General features: G+C 41.2%; 2 protein-coding genes and 3 non-coding genes across 5 annotated transcripts; 3 read left to right on the forward strand and 2 right to left on the reverse strand.

Annotated features, from left to right (window-relative positions):
- Positions 1-309: 309 nt before the first annotated feature.
- trnad-guc (transfer RNA aspartic acid (anticodon GUC)) lies at positions 310-381 on the reverse strand. Its single transcript has one exon. It is a non-coding gene; the product is annotated as a tRNA-Asp (tRNA).
- A 312-nt stretch (positions 382-693) lies between these two features.
- Positions 694-764, forward strand: trnag-gcc (transfer RNA glycine (anticodon GCC)). Its single transcript has one exon. It is a non-coding gene; the product is annotated as a tRNA-Gly (tRNA).
- A 252-nt stretch (positions 765-1,016) lies between these two features.
- trnag-gcc (transfer RNA glycine (anticodon GCC)) lies at positions 1,017-1,087 on the forward strand. Its single transcript has one exon. It is a non-coding gene; the product is annotated as a tRNA-Gly (tRNA).
- A 924-nt stretch (positions 1,088-2,011) lies between these two features.
- On the reverse strand, positions 2,012-10,616 carry LOC147135582 (proline dehydrogenase 1, mitochondrial-like). Its single transcript, XM_086053201.1, has 14 exons — positions 10,164-10,616; positions 9,086-9,294; positions 8,126-8,160; positions 7,202-7,351; positions 7,058-7,122; positions 6,091-6,207; positions 5,933-6,012; positions 5,644-5,725; positions 5,398-5,490; positions 5,168-5,314; positions 4,171-4,346; positions 3,995-4,093; positions 3,836-3,924; positions 2,012-2,950 (listed from the first exon to the last, which is right to left on the reverse strand). Exons 1-14 carry the CDS (start codon positions 10,506-10,508, stop codon positions 2,760-2,762), a joined length of 1,878 nt encoding a protein of 625 aa, XP_085909327.1. The 5' UTR covers positions 10,509-10,616; the 3' UTR covers positions 2,012-2,759.
- Positions 10,617-11,684: 1,068 nt separating this feature from the next.
- On the forward strand, positions 11,685-17,040 carry srsf9 (serine and arginine rich splicing factor 9). The gene is made up of 5 exons (XM_086053202.1): positions 11,685-11,841; positions 13,752-13,931; positions 14,085-14,278; positions 16,162-16,334; positions 16,411-17,040. Exons 2-5 carry the CDS (start codon positions 13,774-13,776, stop codon positions 16,615-16,617), a joined length of 732 nt encoding a protein of 243 aa, XP_085909328.1. The 5' UTR covers positions 11,685-11,841; positions 13,752-13,773; the 3' UTR covers positions 16,618-17,040.
- The last annotated feature ends 1,229 nt before the right edge of the window (positions 17,041-18,269 follow it).

Here is an 18,269-nt window from a genome sequence, read left to right on the forward strand (position 1 = left end):
GAACAGTGGGGTTGTTCCTCCCAACCAAGCCCTTCGATGTCCATTTTTAAAACCCGGTTGAAAACACATTTCTATTCCCTGGCTTTTGATCCGACCTGAAATTTTCGGCGCTTTTCCGGTGTCTATTGTACAGTATATAGTGTTTTGGAAGGGAAAAGCCGAAAGGAAAAGAAGAAGATTGTACAGTATAGTATAGTGTTTTATGTTAATTCATTGATTCCAATTGTGTGTCAAGTGCTTTGTTACAGCTCGAGCTGTTGTGAAATGCGCTATACAAGTAAAACTGTATTGTATTGTAAAAAAGACATTCTCCCCGTCGGGGAATCGAACCCCGGTCTCCCGCGTGACAGGCGGGGATACTCACCACTATACTAACGAGGAGTGAGTTAGGACCCCAAAATCTTTCTTGATGTAGGTCTACCATTTTTTTTTTTTTTTTTTTTTTTTTTTACTTCCCAGATACACATATTGCATTATATAGGGTTAGGGTTCTGTAAAAATAGTAGTAGGAGTAGGAGTGAAAATGTAGTGTTGGTGTCAGTGGTCTAATCATTGCCTGCCACGTAACCACCAAATCCACAGATACTTGTTGATACTTGTGGCCAATTTACGATAATCAAAAACTGTCATCTTACCCACCACTTCAGGTGTGGCTGTGCTTAAACTTTGTTTTTTGCACAATTCGTATAACAGGCATTGGTGGTTCAGTGGTAGAATTCTCGCCTGCCACGCGGGAGGCCCGGGTTCGATTCCCGGCCAATGCAACTACCTTTTTCTGAATATATCAAATTTGCTTTGCGCTGTTTTGGTAGGCTAGGGTTTTAAACTAGGGCAAGGGTCTCGAATAAGAGTCAGCGGTGAGCGTTTTGGAAGATAGAAAGGATACAACTATCAAAATGCGTGACTCGGGCTTCAAACTTGTTTTTTTTATTGAAAAAAATATTTTAGACGTCGGTTAGCAGTGGTTCTTTTTTTACGTTTTAGCTTTATTTGGTTTTAGCCAGACGTTTGCTAAAGCATTGGTGGTTCAGTGGTAGAATTCTCGCCTGCCACGCGGGAGGCCCGGGTTCGATTCCCGGCCAATGCAACGAAGCTTTTTCTACTAGATTGGTTTGAATTTTATTTAAGCAGCATAGGATGCATTAGTGACGCATGGATGCAGGACGACGATGACAGTGATGGATACGTTTTTGTACAGGAAAATTGAATCTGAACTGGACTTTGGACAAAGTCCGGACGCTTTTTTTTTTCTCCACAATTTCAGCTGGTGGTCTGCCGCGAGATTTTTTCAATGAAAGAAATGTGTCTTGACTCCAAAAAGTTTGAAAAACACTGCTCTAGGCCATTGGATTCAAAAGTTGTGGTCAAAAGACGTCCCCACTTAGAAATGAGTGGGATATGTCATGCCACATATCCCCAGCAGATGGCGCACTCCCTGTATGGTTGAGGTTAGTATTGGGGTTTCAGTCAGTTGATAGTTTGTAACTGATGTCGTCATAAAAAAGGCTTAGAGATCAAAGGGTTGAAGGGCAGAATCAGCTCAGTTTTGTGTGCAGGGTAAAAGAGACGTGACTTGCCTTCGTCTCCTCGTTTCGTCAATTGCATTCCCTCAAATAGTTCAGCTATTGACGACGCACATGCGGCATTTTGCTGCTTAATTTATATTCCACAAAGACAAAATTTATCAGAATGCCGTGTTTCAACTAGTGGGCCTGGTGGGAACATATTCTTGAAAAAAATTTCTTTGGGTTGACTTGTTTTAAGTAGTTGGGGGCAAGTCATCTGATTGTCAATTTGCCCGCTAGGTTTTCTCCACGAATGTGATGATTTGGTCATTATGTTACAATTTGGGCCTTTGACCTATCCTTTTTTAAATTGTCATGATGAAATTTACCCCCGTGCAAGTGTGATTATTTGGTGCATCTTACTGCCGAGTTTTTTTCTCTTTTTACTTACATTCAACAAAGATGGGGAAAAAACAGCTCATCGTTTCATGAATGATTCACTGGGGTTAATTTGAAGGTTTTATTGAAAGAATATTTTACAATTGTACAAAATTCTGATCAACCGGCAATAAAACGATAGAGCAAGCACACATACCAAGTTTCAAACATTTAACGTGACTTTGTTGCAACAATCCCTAGTACATTTTGATTTAGTTCCAAAGTCTTTACAACAAATTTTAGACAAAAAAAATGACTAGTATTGACTACAGTATGTTTCCATCCAATTTAAATCCATTCACTGCACAGTATTTACACATAATATTGATTACATGTACAATTCCCTGTGTCATAAATGTTGTGCGTACAAGTATTAAGGCATGTTGGAGTGACAGCAATAGAGGTACATTATATATGCATTTTATGCCATTTTAAACCCTTTACGGCAAGGGTACCCTTATAAATTGCATCTATTCATTATTTGTTATGTTCTTGCCAAATAGTGTGCCAACCATTCTTACCCAGAACAAGTTATCGATTGCACTTTTAAAAATATCACCGTGACCTAGGTAAGTTGCCAAATAGTGAGATGACACTTCCTTGTTGAACTGACGGTTGTTGATAATTGCTTTCATGACAAACAAAGTGCCGATGAGGAAATAACTGTTTGTACACTTTTGAAGGACGCTCACTGCTACCTTACTAAAGAGTTTATAAACAATAAGGGTACCCTTGCTGTAAAGCAGTACCCCCCACTAGCCCAAGATGGGGGGCTCAAAATGGCAAAATGCCAGCAGCGACTGGTGGTCCCACGACTCAGTAGACAGGCTTGTAGAATATTTGCCCCGCCAGCAGGCGCCGCTTAAGCTCCTTCAACAGCAGGCTGCGCTCCCGCTGTGAGCCCTTCATGAAGCCGCGGTTCTCCTGAGCGCGACGGGACAGGTACGGGATGACCTCATCCACTGGGCCGTACGGGACGTATTTGTACACCGGGAAACCCGCTTGACCTGAGGAAAATACGTTGGGGTTAAGTTACGATCCGTGACCTGTGAACCCATGGCCAATCAATACTTTTGGCCGTTTAGTTTGTGCTTTGTCACCCACCATCTTGTCTATTTTGGGGTGGTGTCAATTGTTAATTCCCCACAATAAGAGTTAATCCAGTTGTTTTTAGCCATCTCTGGGGGCGGCCATTTTGTCACTTCTGTCGATTGAAAATGACATCACAACTGCTCAGGGTTAAGATAACGACCAATCATGGCTGACCTGTTTTCTGAAGCTGAGCCGTGATTGGTCGTTGGTAGTTAGAAATGACAAAATGGCCGCCCCGTGAGATGGCTAAAAATGGGTGAATTTTGCTGCTCAACTCATATTCCACAAACGCTAGTGGTCCTGCTGGGAACATACTCTTGAAAAAATATCTTTGGGTTGATTTCCTCTTGAAGTAAACACTGCTTCAAAGATTGTTTACTACAAATTGCTTTTGTTTAGTTTCTGAATGACACCACCAAATCCTGAAAAACGATTTACCATATTGCCTTATTTTTTTAATACATAAATATACGTTTAATTGCATGTTTGCACATTTATAAAGTAAATTAGAAGTAGTGGGCCTGAATGGAAACGTTTGGACACCCTTGATAAGCGTAGCATAACACATGTTGCACTTGAAAGAGTAAACTCGAAACTGATAACCTCCTGTACTAAGCTATCTCCAACAGGCCACTTTACAATACGTCCACCACCTTTTGTCTGAAGGTCCAACCACTTCAAAGACCACCGAGAGACTTTGGCTTCGGTGGTCACATAACGGCGTGACGCAAGCCTCCGCGCGACTGTTTATTGTTAGTATCAGAACAGTATCAGTGAGGGGCCTGGGGGTTAGAACATACCTAGCGGGAAGCTGATCTGGTCACACATGCCGAGCAGCTGTCCAAAGTAAACTTTATTCTCATTGGATGATAGGCCCATCTCATTCATCCTGAGAACAGAACATTTGTTATGCAACGCCAGACGCACGCCTTCAGCGAGCTGTCCAGACTACAACATACTTCCCCAAGGTGAATTCCACTGTGTCTTCGTTGTGAGTGGCGACCATGATGTTTGATTTGCGGCTGTGCTCAATGTCCTCTAGCAGGTACTCCAGACATCTGCGACAAAAACACATCTGGTAAAAAAAAAAAAAAAAAGCCGTACCAAAGACCTCTTGCTAGAAGGGACTGCTCACTTGTGGTACATCCTGTTGGTGGCCTCGTAGTCGGGATTGATGGGGTCCTCGTAGCCGATCTCCGCTGCCCGGGTTCTTTCCTGGTACATGTAGGCTCCGCGCACCAACTTGGCACCGAAGTACCAGCCCTCCCGCCGAGACAGCTCAACGTCCACTGTCACGTTGTCATAGGCCTCCTGGAATCGTTTATAGTTTGTCAGCACAGATACTGAAGAGCTACCTAACCACCAACCCACCTTCCTTATCATCTTACTAGCTTCCTGCCTACTTATACGTCTTTCTCTCAGCTTGAAACACAACCCAACTGTCGATTCACACATCTACCTAACTCTCTACCAACCAGTGCCTGTCTGGTCCCTACAAATCCATCCATCCACTCACCCATTAGCAACCTAGCCATCAAGCTAACTTTCTTCTAACCTTCCTTCCTACCTGTCTGTTACCTACCTTCTTAGCAACTTGTTAGGGCTGCTCGATTATGAAAAAAAAAAAAATAGTAATCATGATTACTTTGGTAATAATTGAAATCACGATTATTCAAACGATCATTTAATTTTGGGTACAAAACAAGGAAATGTTTAATCATAAAAAAATATAAAGACAAATACATGTGAGTGAGTTCCTTTTGGGCCAAATAAAATTGGTAAAATTAGTTATTATAACATTTTTAAAAAAGGTGCAAATGTATAAATTCAAGTATGATTTCCCTGTGCAAATGTATAAATTCAAGTATGATTTCCCTGTGTACACAAACAGTCTGTTGGACATAAATGAATATTAATAATCGTTTTTTACGATTGTGCCAATTTTGTAATCATGGAGTATAATAATCGTAATTGTAATTGAATGCTGATTTTCGTAAAATGCCCACCTCTGCTTTGACCTAACTATCTGGTTCAGAGATTTTGCGGTAAGAGTGTTTCAATGGGAAAAGTTTCAGGATAATATCTTAACACAACTGTTTCTATCCGTTCAATTAGTTACTAAGAGATCTGACCTTCAGGTAGCACTGATACGTGTTGAAGATTATCGGCTTCTCCGTGTTGAACTTCCTCTGCATTTCCAGGGCCAGCCGGCTAATCGCGGGCTGGAAGTACGTCTGCTCGGCGTCCACCATGAGCCGCACGCCGTGCTCCATGGCATGCTGCGGCACACGCAGCAAGAGCATTGAAACGCTGGACTACTCATGACAAGGCACTTGGGAAGTTTGAGTTTGTATGTCCTCACGTTGGCCAGGACGTCCACTCGCTGCAGCATTCGCTTCATTTGACGCTCTTCCTCAGCTGTGAAGGTGCACAGCAGAGGCTCCAGCTGGCCCGTCTGTCAGAAAAAAAATAAAATAAAAAATCATATCGCATGTGTAGAAATGTGCCCTTTGGAAATTAATTCGCATTTTATGGCATAGTTCACTCTAAAAAGGAGCACTTCCACAACATTACCCCGTTCTGTTTTTTTTTTTTTTAATAAATTTACCTGAAGGTTTGGAACCATGAGAAGATTGGAGATTTTGGTTGTGTCGTCTATCAAACTGTTCCAGTCGAGCATATCTATGGTTCTGAAAATAAATATTAATTAATAACTGGGATGGAAAGAACATTTGCAATGCAGAGACCTTATAAAAAAATCTACCAAAATGAAAAACTATTGCTATAAACCTTATTCCACGAGAGACAGACAAGCATCCCCCCCCCCCCAAAAAAAAAAAAAATGCCTCACTGAACACTCCAAAAGGTCTATTTTTAATATGTCAAGCTACTCTTACCCTGACAGTCCCAACTTCTCGCCAGTGAACCAGTTCTCAATGTCGTCCTTAGCAGCAACACCCAGCTTGGTCAAAGTCTCCTACAAATACATATTTTCATGTAACAAAAAATAAAATGCACTCACACATTATTTGAATGAACATCCCCTGACATGCACCTTGAGTTGTCCCGGCTCCAGTCTCTGTTCCAGTGCCGTCATTTCTGATTTTCCCTGCTGGGCTGCCAAGAATTTAAAGAACTGCTTCCATTTGACCAAGACTTCAGAAAACTGGAGCTGCGCATAGGCAAGACAGTTGTCACAAAACATTTGGTCACTGGATTTTCATTTATCATTTAGATCAGAGAAAAACTATCAGAAAAACTGTGGCACATAATTGGGCGGACATATCTGTCATTACAAGATGCACGAACAAGACTTAAGTGTCCCCATGTTTGCCTCCATCATCTAATGTGGATGGAGCATGTTGTCAAATTTTGACGCTCATTTGGAGTTTGTTAGAAAGTGAGAAAAAAAATACTAACAGTTTCATCAATTGTCAGATATCTATCATAACAGACAGACAACTCTCTAAAATGCTCAAGATTGAACAGGAAGTCGGCCATTTTGGTTTGAAGCCATCTTTGCTAATTCCAGCGTTCATACTCCTACTAGGGAATTGGCCCACGTCAGTCTCATTTGGAAGCAAGTAGCCTAAACACATGAGCGACGTTAACTTGTTTATGTTTTTGTTTATGTACTAAAGATGGGCTTGGGTTTACGAACACCATCGAGGGTTGGAGCACGACATCAGAGTTTGATGATCATTTTAGTGGTAGATTTTGACACTGTACTTCTGGTCGCAGCTCTTTCTACTTGTTGTACAATAATCAGTTATCTTATTTTGGAAGGTGACGATAACGCACTGTGTTAAACGTACAATCATAAAAAAGAAAAGTTGGCACCCACTTTGACTGTATCGGCGAGGAATAATTCCCAGATAAATTGCCAATGATTAACTGCCTTAATGAGACAAACTGTCATTACTGCATGAGATAGTGTTATCTTACCTTACTACTAATATGACAACTCAATTACACACCGGTAAGTGTTATGGTTAATAGGCAGGACATAGTGTTAAACTCACAAGGAACTGTGGGCGTCCCAGAGCTGTCATTTTGATGGCCGAGAAGCCATCTGCAGAAGCTCCACCTGAAAGTCAGGCCATAGTCATACTGCAGTCCATGTATTGCTCATCAAGTTTCGAATAGGATGTACGATCTGTAATTACCCGAGGCTTTGATGCAGTTGATGAACGTTTCCAGCTGGTTATCGCATTTGACCTCGTCAGCATAGAAGTACGTGCGGGCGCTAATGACGCCGCCACGTCGGTCACTGAACTGCCGATGGGCCCTGTACTTCTTCTCGCGGTGATCAGCGTCTAGAGGGGGAATAGAGCCGTGTGCTATGGTTAAAAAGGAAACTGTATTTTTTTTTTCAGGTGGATGGATGAGTCAAGTATTAACGCGACAGCTGTTCGCTAAAGTGTATTTGACATCAGAAAAAATGATGTGAGGGGCTTTACCAAGTCTTATGTGATAAAGTAGAAAATAAAATAAATCTCAATGTCATTGTATAGCTGATGGACAATGACAAGACATTTTATTCTATTCTATTTTAAACATGTAAGATTTATTTCAGTATGCTTGTATCTCAAGGAGACACACCTAAAATGGAACAAAAAAAAATCGTCCATTTTAGTTTGAAGCGGCCATTTTAGGCAGAGTTCAGCAATTTGACAATTACTGGGGAATTTATCAAAATGAGCCCCAATCAGAAGCAGATATCCTTGATGCAAAAATTTGAAGTTTTCAACCAATGCCATCTAAATTGCGTCGATCTTTTCCAAGATTTGCCACGAAATTGGATGGATACTCACAGCTTTTTTGCATTGACCAAAAGTGAAATGAGATGTGGCTACTATTTTGGTAAAGTCATAATATATGATACCGCTTTCGCCGTGTAACCCGAACCAAATCTCTTCTCAGAATCAAGAGTGAACCAGTCCTAACCAGTCCCCTCGAGCTTCCCCCACAGGTCCAAATATAACCTATAGCGGCAAGATCATATGTTGGCACGGCACACCATGCCACGGCCTGCAAAGTGGTCTGTACTAACTGTCCAGGAACACCAACAACCACTCTACACAACTCACCTGGACTTTCTTTTTCGGCTTGAGACACACATGAACTGTAAAAAGAAACCAAAAGAAAGATCATTTTAAGAGCTAAAAGCCACAGCAGCTATCGACATTGTCATTCTGCCAAAGACACAAGAACACATTGTTTGTATTGCAAGTGACTACAGGAAACAGTTGTGTTTGTGTTTAGGTGACACACATTCCCTTCTTTCCTTATATAACTCTAGCACGAGTCCGACAAACCAATCAGAAGAGAGGGGTCTGTCCTGACCAGCCAATAGTGGCTGAGCTCATGTGAGCAACTGATTTGTGCCTGCGCGGAGCAAACATGTTTGTGTTTGTTTTGATCGTGGCTACGGGAAGCAGAACATGCAGCATGTCATAGTAACTGATAGGAGGAAATAATGGGATTACTGAATAATCTACCATCAGAACAATACATTTTGACGATAGGAAACATAGCTAGCCTGGAAAAAACAATTTTGCCTTGATTTAAGATATTAATGTAACCCATCGGACACTTCATTACAGCCTACATCACACATTTCTAAACAATATGCTTCATTTTAGGTCACCTTCAGTGTAATTTATTATAAATGATAACGTTTAATTGTTATATTACACTAATAAATAACTCGTTAACATAAAAACAAACTGGTAACTGGACGTCATAAAGTTCAAGCAAAATGTAGAAAATATGACGCAACAGTTCTATTTATGTTAATTATTATATTTGAGCATTCCTGTGCTTTTACAGCTCCTCTTAGCTTTTATTTGTTTTTAGAACTGAATGGTTGTTTTGCTCATATTACACCCACTAAGTGCCCCCTCCTCCCCCATTTTGCTTACATAAGAGCCTAACCCGCACGCACGCACGTGGCCGTGTTAATGGGCCCGCTCAGTTTCAACCAAGCAGCACGTGACGGCATTGAATAAGAAACACATTCCACTGCGTCTAGTCAAACATGAACTCACTCCATCTCCTTCTTCTCGGCCTCCTCCTGCGTCAGGTCCTCCTCCACGCTGTAGTCCAGCACGGCGCCCACACCGAACGCCTGGTTCTTCTGGATCAGAGGCTTGATGGCGTTGTGGTCCTCGCCCGCCACAAACTGCCCGTAGAAGGTCATCTTCATCAGCTTCTCAAACAGCCACTGACCCAGCACTTTCTTGCTCAACTCCATCAACTGGAAATATGGAACACATTGTTCCCAAGTTTACACACATTAAAAGTTAGCCACATATTGCGCAACATGGGACACATGTTGTGTACTATGTTCTTGGCTGCTGAAATTTCAAATGTAGGAACACACAGTTAAAGTAGGCTACATAGAAGGTACCATAGCAACAAAGAAGAAAGTCGTTAGGAGATAAAGGAAAAGAAAAGTTGAAAAATATTTTATTATGGTTAACAATGATAATAATAGAATTAAAAATAAAGAATAATAATTTCCAAAAATCAATTAAATTAATAATAATGTGTTTAAGTCATTTGCTTTATTGCAATAATATTAATGTACATTTCTTAAAATACATTTTTTAAATTTTTCATTTCATATTCAAATTCACAATGTCATAAATAAATTTTTAATCCATCAATGAATTATGCTTCATATAATACATTTAAAAATCTTACACCCATCTGAACCAGTATTATTTCAAAATAATGACAAGGTATTGAAATTAGATTATCATCAGCGCTAGTTAATTATCCCTACAATAAAAAGTTACATTTTTGTTTAATTCACTAAATAGCAATAATAATTCAAATGAATCACAGTTTAGTGAATTTATCACATTCTTATTAATAACACTAACGTTAATGGAATTTTATTTTCTCTAAATTCAATGTTTAACTGATTTAAATTAAGGACTTGCTACTCCTCCTCTGCTACTACGAGTACTAACAATTAAAAACATGTTAAAATAATCATTTCTTTGTTAAATGCATCAATTCAACTTCGCTACTTATTCTTTCGGATCTGATTCAAGTTGCAGTGTTCAGTCCACATGTTCACCATGCATTCTGCTGATGAAAAGTGTGCTCCTGTCTCACCTCCTTGTTTTTCTCCACCAAGACGTCGAAAGTGCATAGCTTGAAGACCAGCAGACTCCTGAGCAGCTCCACGTTGTCCTTACTCTTGTAAGCTTCTTCTGTGTTGTTGAAGTCCACGCTGATGTTGCCTCGCGGCTGCCCGCCATGTGCGCTCTTGCTCGGGCTGATGAGCTCCACGGGCTCAGCCTCCACCACGGCGCATCGTCCATCCACCATCTGCTGCTGCTGCTCCTTCTCTTTGGTGGCCGCCGCCGTGGACCTGCATCTCGTGGCGGGGAGGCAGCGCAGCTTGCCGGCCTTGTTGGCCCGGACGAGAGCGGAGACGATCTTATTGGCGCACGACATTATTGTGTCTGTGCAAGGTGGCACGTTTGCCCCTTTTACTTGGCAAGTTGCATAATGTTCTTCTCAAGATGGGGGTGGGTCCTCCCTTGTCGACATGTTATGTAATAACAACAGCCCCCTCCCCCCTCACCCAAAATTAAGAAAGCTTTCTGTGACGTACGCACGTTAGCCTTTGTTGTTGTATGACGTCAGCAAGCATCGTACGTTAAGGGGAGAGATGGATATTTTGTTCGTAAAACATGTCAGTTAACTTGAAAAACGATTCTCGATTGAAACAACAACCATACCTAATTTGTAATCACAAATAAATGGACGAATAGAGTAAAACAGAAAATAGATAAGATTATACCAACGTTTATTGGCTACCAGAGAGAAATACGAGTGTTAATAATACAGGTGATCACCATCCATCCATTTTCAGAGATTACTAAACAAAAATCATAAAGTAATCCATTACAGACCTATACAGAACCCCACAGAACAGGGGATAGACATGTTAAAAGTAAGTAAGTAAAATGTATGTGTGCTATCACTTCTCACAGATTTGGCTCACAAAGTGTTAGGTGCTATTTATAACTAGTTTAATAAAAGAGGGGAACTATTTTGTATTCAAATATTTTTTTTCGTTGTGGATTGTTTCCAAAACAGGTATTATTTATACTGCCACTACTACTTCTACTAACTAGATAGATAGATAGATAGATAGATAGATAGATAGATAGATAGATAGATAGATAGATAGATAGATAGATAGATAGATAGATAGATAGATAGATAGATAGAAAGATAGATAGATAGATAGATAGATAGATAGATAGATAGATAGATAGATAGATAGATAGATAGATAGATAGATAGATAGATAGATAGATAGATTTACCTTTTAGTAAGTCAATCTCAGGTTCTTTTTACCCGATACTTTTTTTTATATACAAGTATGTTCTACAAATAAGTACAATATGTGGCAACTTCTGCCACCACTGGTATTTTTGAAACAATGAAACAACGAATAAAAGTAAAATCCTCGTTTTGGTTGTACAGTCCTGTCGTTGAAACCTGTTTTGAGGGGGTTGGTTGTTTTTAAGAAATGCTGCTCTCTTCCGAAGACAGCAGCACTACAGCAGAACGTTCACACCATCAGCTGGATACAAACTGTAGAAGAAGAACATCCCATATTTTCTACTTTGAATGAACCGTCGAAGAAGCCAGTGGCGCTCTTGTGTTAGCCAAGACCGCCAGTGCTCACTAGTCACTAGCCATCTTACACGGAAGCAAAGCAACGATAGAGCTGGTCGCATTGGCTCCACAAAAGGTGTTTGATTCATCCTAAACGGTAATTAATCATCACGTAAAAATATAATTAAGATTGTATTTTTAAATGTACTAACAAGGTGCGACTCCCTAAGTTCTTGTGTTGAAGCATTAAGACAGTAGCTCGAAGAACAAAAACCACTTACACAATAACTGGCCTGTAATCGCACTTTACCATTCGGTCTCATTGTCTCATTTCTCCCGTTTTCTAGTTTAGATTATTTTTCTAAAGTTCAAACAGCTGTCCAGCAGGCTACTTTCAGCACAAAGCGACGCGAGCGTGACATGCTACTTTGTTAGCAACGCTTCGAGCGTGACTAGGCCGACGTCTCCCTTTGTGAACGCGTGTCGGCCGTAGCCATGTTTCTTGAGCACTTAAATGTAACATTTACCACGCCTAATTCCTCCGTGGCCTGTTATTCGTTTTACTTTTGGTTTTACTAACGCCACATTTGGCATACTCGCTGTTGTTTCCTGGCATCGAACCTCACCCGTGACTCTTTTGACCTTTTTGTGGGCTTAACGATTGTGTTAAAACATCACTGGTCAAAAATAACGTTGTTCATGTGAAAAAATAACGTTGCTCAAGTGATAAACATTTAATTTTCGTCCAATGTTGTATTGCAACACAACTAAATAAGGCCAACACTAAAAAGTGGCGCTATTCACTCATGGCCCAAACCAGGAAAACAGGTCAGCTGTGTAGGACACCAGTGTTTCCCAACCCTCATTGACCCAAGGCACATATTTTACATTTGAAAAAATGTCTTGACACACCACTCAACAAAAAACGTCTTAAAATGTATATATAACACATATATAAATTATTCAAAGGGTATAGGGGCTGAGCCCTTCTGCGAATAGTAAAAACCTGCAAATAATTGATACCCCACAAAGTGAAAACATTCACATGCAATATCGTAAACTCCAGCAGCAACCCAAGCTAAACTTGGCTCCATGCCGATTTACAAAGAAGTTCATCCCTCACTTGTGTATCACAAGTGTAATGCTTTTTTCTTGTTTAGCTCTTAATTTGACATTGTTTTTTGTAGTGTATCTCTTCATGGGTTTTAGCATAAAATTTGCAAACAAATTTGAATTATTGCCATGCCATTTATACTAATACAACGCTAATATTAAGCACGTTACATAATGTGGAAGATGCATCATCTGTCTCCTTGTTGCTCCAGACACAATTTAAGTTTTGCTGCAAGTTTTGCTCAATTTCCGATGAGATGATTGATCGAGACATACCTAGTATCCATCTTCAAAATACTGTTATGAGACACTGAAAAATTGTTAAGATTGAGCTGTCCGGTTTGACAGCCAATAGCAGCCTGATGAACTTCCCTTTAGAGGCCCGACAGGTAAGATTGGTTCCTTGGAGCTGGTGACCAACGATTGCTGCTATTTCAACATGGCATTCCTAAAATAGTCAACATTTTAAATTACCCGCATGATTTCTTGTTGTATTGTATGTTGGGAAAGGCGCTGTATAAATCTGATAATCAAGCCTTCTGTAGATCTTGATTGGACCTTGTCTACCCCGCTTTAGCTAAAATGAATGACTGTGGCTTTACTAGTATCACAGGCATAAATTAAGGAACCATGACTTACTAAAATTGTCTTGGTGTTCAAATCTTTTAGTTCTGTGTAAAATTACAAGTTGTGCAATCTGGTCCCGTTGTATATTTCAAGTTGCCTGACAAAGTGTTTTACTTGACTGTTTTTAAACCTTTCACGTCTGGATTCTCAGTACACTTCCCTTTGAGCTCATCTGATCACAACAAGCCTTGGTTTATCATTTTTATCATTGACTAAATTAAGAAATTGGAGGATTGGACTAGCATTACGATAACAACTACTACTACAAAACACATTAAGTGAACTTAAAGTCAACAGGTGCCCACCATTCCCTCTCTGTGTCAGCAGCAGTGCATCTTACTCCTTCACCATGTCGGAGGGCCGGATCTATGTCGGGAATCTGCCCATGGATGTCCAGGAGAGGGATATCGAGGATCTCTTCTACAAATATGGAAAAATCCGTGAGATTGAATTGAAGAACAACAGAGGCACTATCCCGTTTGCCTTTATCCGATTTGAAGACCCACGGTGAGTTTTGGCGACGGATCCAGCTTCATCCCCGTCGTGTATCAAGTTTTTAATCTGTGCTAGCACCTCAAGTCACTCCCGGCAGGAAATGGATCCGCAACATTTCTGCAACTAGCCCACCTAGGTAAGGAGTTCTGTGCTCTCTTCTCTTAGGGATGCGGATGATGCCGTCTATGGAAGGAATGGATATGGATATGGAGACTCCAAACTGCGTGTGGAGTATCCTCGATCCTCTAGTAAATTTAATCCAATGGGAGGTGGTGGTGGTGGTGATAGAGGAGGTGGTGGACCCAGAGGAAGATTTGGACCCCCAACACGGAGGTCTGAGTTCCGTGTAATAGTGACCGGTAGGTGGACATCTGCAGTTGTAGCCCATTAATAATAGCCCTTGGATGTCAAGTGGACCACTAAGAAGTGGACATGCAGAGTCGCATGCGTCTCTTGCCCTCCCATGGCGGACGACAGCATAAAGGGACATGTAGTTTGAAGTCAGGAATTGCAGGCAGCTATGTCTCAGGGTGGACCAGATGTCAAGGACTAGTAAGATGCAAGGCAAGAATTGTTGGCGTGTGTCCTCCTTGGTCTTTTAATGGCGGACTGGAGGATAAGCGGACAAGCAGATGGCTGTCAAGCGTCGTAGGCAGGTCAAACTACAGTTTGAAGGTCAAAGGGGGACATCCAAGATTATTGGCATGTATGTTTTTTTTTTTCATCCAAGGCGGACTGCAGCATACAGGGACTAAGAGGACAGTGGATTTACAGTCTCTAATGGCGGACCGCAGGACAAAAGGACTGGTAGAAAAGTGGAAATTCAGAGGCAGATTTTTCTTACTCCCATGGCGGACTTCGGTGTAAAGGGCCTAGTAGAGAAACTCTTGAATCATAGACAGGTCCTTCGTGCGCTTTCATGGTGGACTGGAGGACAAAAGGACCTATTGGAACGTGAACATTTACAGAGTTGTCTCACTTCCCGTTGCAAACTAGATGCAAGTCGTGAATATGGAGCAGATGTCTTTGCTATTTCATGGCGGACTGGAGGACAAAGGTTAGATGGATTTCACAAGTCGAGTCAGTCATGTATCTCTTAAGATGGACTGAAGGACAAATCCCATTATAAAGAGGACATGCAGTGTTATTGGAAGATAATGTTCTTTCACTCGTGCCCATCTAACTAGTAGACTGAAGTCATGAATCATGACAGGCAGATAGCTCTTGCAATTATGGAGATCGTGAGGAGGAAGGGACAAGTGGATGGATATCATAAGTCGTAGTCAGATAATTCTCTCATGGCGGAGTGGAGCACAAAGACGCTAGTAAAGGATGTCATGAATCATAAATGGTCCGTGTTTTTAATGGTGGACTGAAGAAACTACTAGGAAGGATGTAAAAAAAATCATTGGCGGATGTTCATTCATGAGAACCGCAGCACAAAGTGACCCGTAAATGGAAGTCCTATATCATGGGTGGGTATGTCGCTCTCTCATGATAGACTGGACGACAAAGGGACTACTAGCTGGACGTTATGAGTCACAGGCAGGTGTTAATTGTGGACTGAAAGACAAAGGGTCCAGGAGTAAGAAGAATGCACAAAGTTGTAGGAAATATTTTTCTTCACTCATGGCGGACTTTAGCTCAAGGGGACGAGTAGAAAGTCCGAATAGTCATTGACCGTTTCTCTTGGCGGGCTGCGCTATGAAGGGACTTGCTGGAAGTGATGAATTGTAGGCAGATGTCTCTCTCATGGCAGACTGAAAGACAAAGGGACTAGTAGATTGAAGCCACAGGTCAAAGGCAGGTCTAGCTGATGGCCGACTGAAGGAAATCGTGTGGCGGACCGGAAGGATTAATATATGGACGTCTTAAAGAGAATCCCTTTTACTTTTCTGTCATGGTGGACTTCAGGTCAAGGTGGCTTTCACGTTGGCGCGAGTTACTGAAATCGGCATAATCACCAAACCAATGACTGGTAGGTCTTAACTTCGTCCTTGTCACTCTTATTTTTCGACTACTTGTATAAGGCAAACCTTTAAAATTTAGACCTATACCGTTGTCCCCAAACGTCAAAGTCCAGTTCTGTTGTTTATTAGGGAATTGGATAGAGTTGCATCTCACAAGGCTTAGTTAGGACTAATGTAGGGGCTCACTTGAGTAGACGATCGTCCAAGCGTGTGGTTGGGTACCAAGTTATTTTAGATCTTTTGGATTTCATAATTGATGTTTGCCATCTCAGGATTACCGCCAAGTGGCAGTTGGCAAGATCTGAAAGATCACATGCGCGAGGCAGGCGACGTCTGCTTTGCCGACGTGCAGCGAGACGGGGAGGGCGTGGTAGAATTCCTCCGCCGAGAGGACATGGATTACGCATTACGCAGACTGGATCGCACAGAGTTCCGTTCTCACCAAGTGAGTGGAAGACCCCGTGGTATGCCCCTCCACCTCGGCCACTGGAGCGCACATTCACTGTTGTCCTCGTTTGCAGGGTGAGACCGCTTACATCCGTGTCTACGAGGATAGAGGCACCCCCAACTGGGGTCGCTCGCGGTCCCGCTCCAGGTCCAGAGGTCGCTTTTCGCCACCCTACCGCGGATCGCCGCCGCCGCGTTACCAGTCCCCTCCTCGCATGTCACGCCATAGTCCGCCTAGGAGATCATCCAACCACAGCCCACCGCCTCGTCACTACCGCTAAAGGCTCAGGATGCATCGAGGAAACCAAGGAGAATGTTTTTTCTCTTTTTTTCTTTTTTTCTTTTTTTAAACCACCTTCGCCATCGTAAGACTCATTGTTTTTGTTTCTTGCTGCAAACATTCCATGGCTACTCCCTTTGTTTTTGTGTTATTTTAATACCCTTGTGTGTTGTCTCTAAGCGGAACCCGTTTGATACACATAGTTGGCGCAACTCAATTTTCACAATGTTAGTTGGCATATTTTTGCTGCTTTGTCTTAGAAAATGTTCATATAGAATCCGTTGAAAATCTTCTAATTTAGAACAAAGTAAAAATGTTGATACTGCATGACATGTTGGTATTTTTTTATGCAAGCATCTGACTGAAGTAGGTGAAATTTCCATTTTGTGTGCATCTTTTCTTTTACAATAAAATGTCAATGTACTATGGCTTTGTCATCAATTTAAAGCTTTACTAGGATGCTTTTTATAGGATACTAGGTGAATGTGGCATTTCTGACAACAGATGTCTCATTACTCAGAAGATCTTGTACAAACAAAACTTGTCAACTATTTGAAGTGCATTTTTAATAGTAATGTTTAACTCTTCACTGCCATTGACATTTGTCTTTTCACAATCCCAGGAACCTTTTTTTTTTTTTCCAAACCTTCGGGTAAAAGGTCTAAAAATGTCTGGCAGTGAATGAGTTATGGATAGTTTTTAATAATGAAATTTTGGCTTAACTTATATAAAAAGTCTCTGGATTTCACTTACAAATTGTCTGCTGGATTTTAAGTCTTTATAGACTTAAATATATATATTTTTTGCGTGACTTAACTCTTAATACTGTAATGGTAAAACTTCCATCCATTATCCCAACAGCTTATCCTCAGAAGGGTCGCGGGTGTGCTGGAGCCTATCCCAGCTGTCTTCAGGCAGTAAACGGGGTACACCTTGAATTGGGTGCCGGCCAAGTGCAGAGCACAAAGAGAAAAACATTTGCACTCAAAATCATGCTTAGGGACAAGTGTTCAATTAACCTAACCTGCATGTTTTTGGAATATGGGAGGAAAACGGAATACCCAGAGAAAACCCACAGGCACGGGGAGAACATGCAAACTCCACACAGGAAGGCCGGGGCTGGATTCTAACCCACGATCTCTGCACTGTGAGGCGGACGTGCTACCCATGGTAAATCTTTAACATTTTATAATGTGCATTGTTTATAAATAACAAAAAATCAGGTACCTCCTGCCTTATTTGCCAGTTTGCTTCACTCAAGCTGTTTGGACTACGTAAGCTTGAATGTACCGTACTGCGATTCGAAATGTTTCTTCAAATTATTATTTTTCAAGCTAGCGAACACTGTCAACAATATTGTGTATGATCAACCTTACTATTTCCATATTTCGCCATCACAAACTCAACATATAGGGACCTTCTTTTCAACTTTAAATCAAAAGTTTATACTTTTCTCAACGGTCTGTAAACGAGACACTCCCCCAGATGATAGAACGTAGATGACCTCATCCCATCATGCTTCACCGTTGAAGATGTAAATATTTTCCCTTTATTACTTTAATGTCCCATTGACAATGGATGGATGTTTGTTGTGTGCCCAACTGCCCATTGGTAATAAAAGATATCAGATACAGTGCTACATTTTGTTAGCTT

The sequence above is a fragment of the Filicampus tigris genome, chromosome 15, assembly GCF_054856515.1.
Source record: "Filicampus tigris isolate MCC_2025a chromosome 15, RoL_Ftig_1.0, whole genome shotgun sequence".
NCBI lineage: Eukaryota > Metazoa > Chordata > Actinopteri > Syngnathiformes > Syngnathidae > Filicampus > Filicampus tigris.

Bases quoted from the DNA above. Each gene is read 5' to 3' on its own strand.
- LOC147135582 (XM_086053201.1), bottom strand. From the start codon at position 10,508: ATGTCGTGCGCCAATAAGATCGTCTCCGCTCTCGTCCGGGCCAACAAG. The intron at 5,726-5,932 runs GTAAGAGTAGCT...ATTTATTTTCAG, and splicing joins GAGAAGTTGGGACTGTCAGG to AACCATAGATATGCTCGACT. The intron at 4,347-5,167 runs GTCAGATCTCTT...AAACGATTCCAG, and splicing joins CGTATCAGTGCTACCTGAAG to GAGGCCTATGACAACGTGAC.
- srsf9 (XM_086053202.1), top strand. From the start codon at position 13,774: ATGTCGGAGGGCCGGATCTATGTCGGGAATCTGCCCATGGATGTCCAG. The intron at 13,932-14,084 runs GTGAGTTTTGGC...CTCTTCTCTTAG, and splicing joins ATCCGATTTGAAGACCCACG to GGATGCGGATGATGCCGTCT. The intron at 14,279-16,161 runs GTAGGTGGACAT...TTGCCATCTCAG, and splicing joins GTTCCGTGTAATAGTGACCG to GATTACCGCCAAGTGGCAGT.